The sequence below is a fragment of the Pseudomyrmex gracilis genome, unplaced genomic scaffold, assembly GCF_002006095.1.
Source record: "Pseudomyrmex gracilis isolate BER0280 unplaced genomic scaffold, ASM200609v1 scaffold_1631, whole genome shotgun sequence".
Taxonomy (NCBI): domain Eukaryota; kingdom Metazoa; phylum Arthropoda; class Insecta; order Hymenoptera; family Formicidae; genus Pseudomyrmex; species Pseudomyrmex gracilis.
This window is the reverse complement of record NW_018022215.1, coordinates 4,497-6,949: the sequence shown is the minus strand read 5'-3', so window position 1 is coordinate 6,949 and position 2,453 is coordinate 4,497. Positions and strand designations below refer to the sequence as shown.

Here is a 2,453-nt window from a genome sequence, read left to right as displayed (position 1 = left end):
TTTCTTTTCTCTCTCTTTTCCTCCTTCTTCCCCGCCTGTGCCCTGACAGGAGCAGGCGGTGGAAGGGGAGCCCTACTAGGCGAGGTGGGCCGCCCCGGGGGTCCTCGCTCCAAAAGTTTCTGGAGCTCCCCCGAGACGGTGTTCCGCACCACACTCTCTATTTCCTCCAGCCAGGATGGAGGGATCTGTCCTCCCATCCTGACCGGAGTGGAGCATGTGGCTCCTTCCGCCGCCGGCATGGAGACGTCGGCGACGGCACGCACCGACGTCTCCATACTTTCCTGTAGCGCGTGAAGCGACCGGGAGGCCTCCTTGTGGACCTTCTCAATCGCCTCACGCGCCCCCATAAGATCTACCCTAACATCCTCCAGACCAGCCATACACTGAGCATGGCCCTCGTCAAGATCCTCGCTGATCTGGAGGATACCATCCGTAATTTGTTGCTCAGATGCCTTCTGCCTCTGAGCAACATCTCCTACCGCATTGACCATACAGATCACATCCCTCCCGATGCAATCAATCGACTCCTGTAGAGGAGTAAGCCGTACTCGGAGCTCAAGGAAACACGCCATAATTTTCTCCTTGAGCTTCATCGGCCTGCCCGCTCTCTCCTCCTTTGACATTTTGGAGCGACGGCAAAGTCGCTCCCAAAGTTCCTCCAAGGAGTCAGAAACCTGCTCGAAGAGGGCGTCCGTGTCCATCTCAGCAAGTGAACAATCGTCCGCCCCCGAGCCCTCTAGAAGAGCCGACTCAAGGCTCTTATCAGCCTTCCTTTTATCACCGGCCTTCTCAGCTGCGGCGGTAGCAGAGTGTCCGGAGGAGCCCGCCGTCAACTCCTCCTTCTGCCCTTCACTTGATAACGACGCGGAGGGAGCAGGGACAGTACTCCCACCGTGCCGGCCTCTGAGTGTCCGATCACTCTGAGGCGGTAAGCCCTTCTTCATTGCGTTGTCCATCATAGTTTTTTCTTCTTTGTTGGTGTTATATCGGTGTTTTCCTTCACCTAGATCGGTTGGTAAACAAAACCTAACGAGCCCGATCTGCCCGGGGGTTGAAGTGCTTTTAAGGCGGCACTCACTCGCCTTTGACGTGGATACTTCATCAGGTTTATGGGGCACTTTATAGGCTACTCCCTTCCCACAGNAGCAGCCACCCCACCCTCAGTATCCACCGCTGTTTGTCCGCGGCTGCTTATTCCCCCCAGAGGGGTTATTCGCAGCTAACCTCAGTACTTGAGGCCGTTCCCCTATCCGCAACCTGGGGACGCGCTCGGTGGCAGTCAGCTCTGCCCTTGGAAGGCCGGGGCTGTCCCCCCGACCCCCAAACCGAGGTCACAACCTAACCTAACCTAACCTAACCTAACCTAACCTAACCTTTTTTTTTTTTTTAACGAGAGGAAACCCTTTATGGGTACCCTAACTTGTGAAGGCGAATTAGGGTTAAGTGGGACTTACCTAAAGAAGGCGTACCCACTAAAACCTCTCGAGGCTCTGCGCACTGGAATGGAACCTGGAAAGCCAGAATGGCTATAACATCCCGGTTTCCCTCCCGCGCCCTGGGTGCTCAAGAGGGTACCACACCCCCTTGATGACAAAAAGGAGCCTGTCTTTTCTCGTCACTTCCTTGTTCGCGTACAATGACCAGGAGAGCCTTCACTCCCCCGAACTGCGAACTTTGACTCTCTCCAGTATTAGGGAAGAGAATCCCTTCCCTCTGCGTAAGAATCCGGNCAATGACCAGGAGAGCCTTCACTCCCCCGAACTGCGAACTTTGACTCTCTCCAGTATTAGGGAAGAGAATCCCTTCCCTCTGCGTAAGAATCCGGGACTAGANCCGGATCCTTCTCCGGGCCAAAGGCTGGCCCTGACGCAGGCGCTCCGCGTCTTCCTTGACTTGCATCACCTTCTCGCAAAAAATCAAGAAGGTGCGCCATTTCTCCGTATCTCTTACCGCCTGCTGAAAAACAGACGGAAGAGATATGTCAGGGCCAAAGGCCTCGTACAAAACCGCCCTCTCCTCAACCCACGTGGCGCACTCCTCCAGAGTGTGAGCCGCAGTGTCGACCGCAACTCCGCAGTGCTCACACTCCGGGGTGCCCACGCTACCCACTCGGTACAAATGTGTACCAAACACACCGTGCCCGGTTACCACCTGTGTCGACCTGAAAGTCATCTACAAGTGCGGGCACGCCATCCAATCTTGAAGACCTGGCCCCACCGCTTCCCGGACTCTCCGTCCCGAAAGGAAAGGGTCCTCCAGATCCTCCACCAGGCGTTGACGCCACCGCGCCAGTGTTCTGTCGCGGGCCGCCGACCGCGCTTGCCGGAGGTTCTCCGGGTTTAAGTCTCGGCCGGCAGCGCGCGCCCGAGCCAGGGCTGCCCGCCTGGCAGCGAACACCTCCGCGAACTCAGCTGCCAGCAAGTCCACCGGCGGAATCCGCGCCAGGACACGCA

General features: G+C 57.1%; 1 protein-coding gene across 1 annotated transcript; it reads right to left on the bottom strand.

The window, feature by feature from the left end:
- Window positions 1-1,827: 1,827 nt before the first annotated feature.
- LOC109862321 lies at window positions 1,828-2,172 on the bottom strand. The gene has a single exon (XM_020442344.1). The coding sequence runs from the start codon at window positions 2,170-2,172 to the stop codon at window positions 1,828-1,830; it is 345 nt and encodes a 114-aa protein (XP_020297933.1).
- Between the last annotated feature and the right edge of the window lie 281 nt (window positions 2,173-2,453).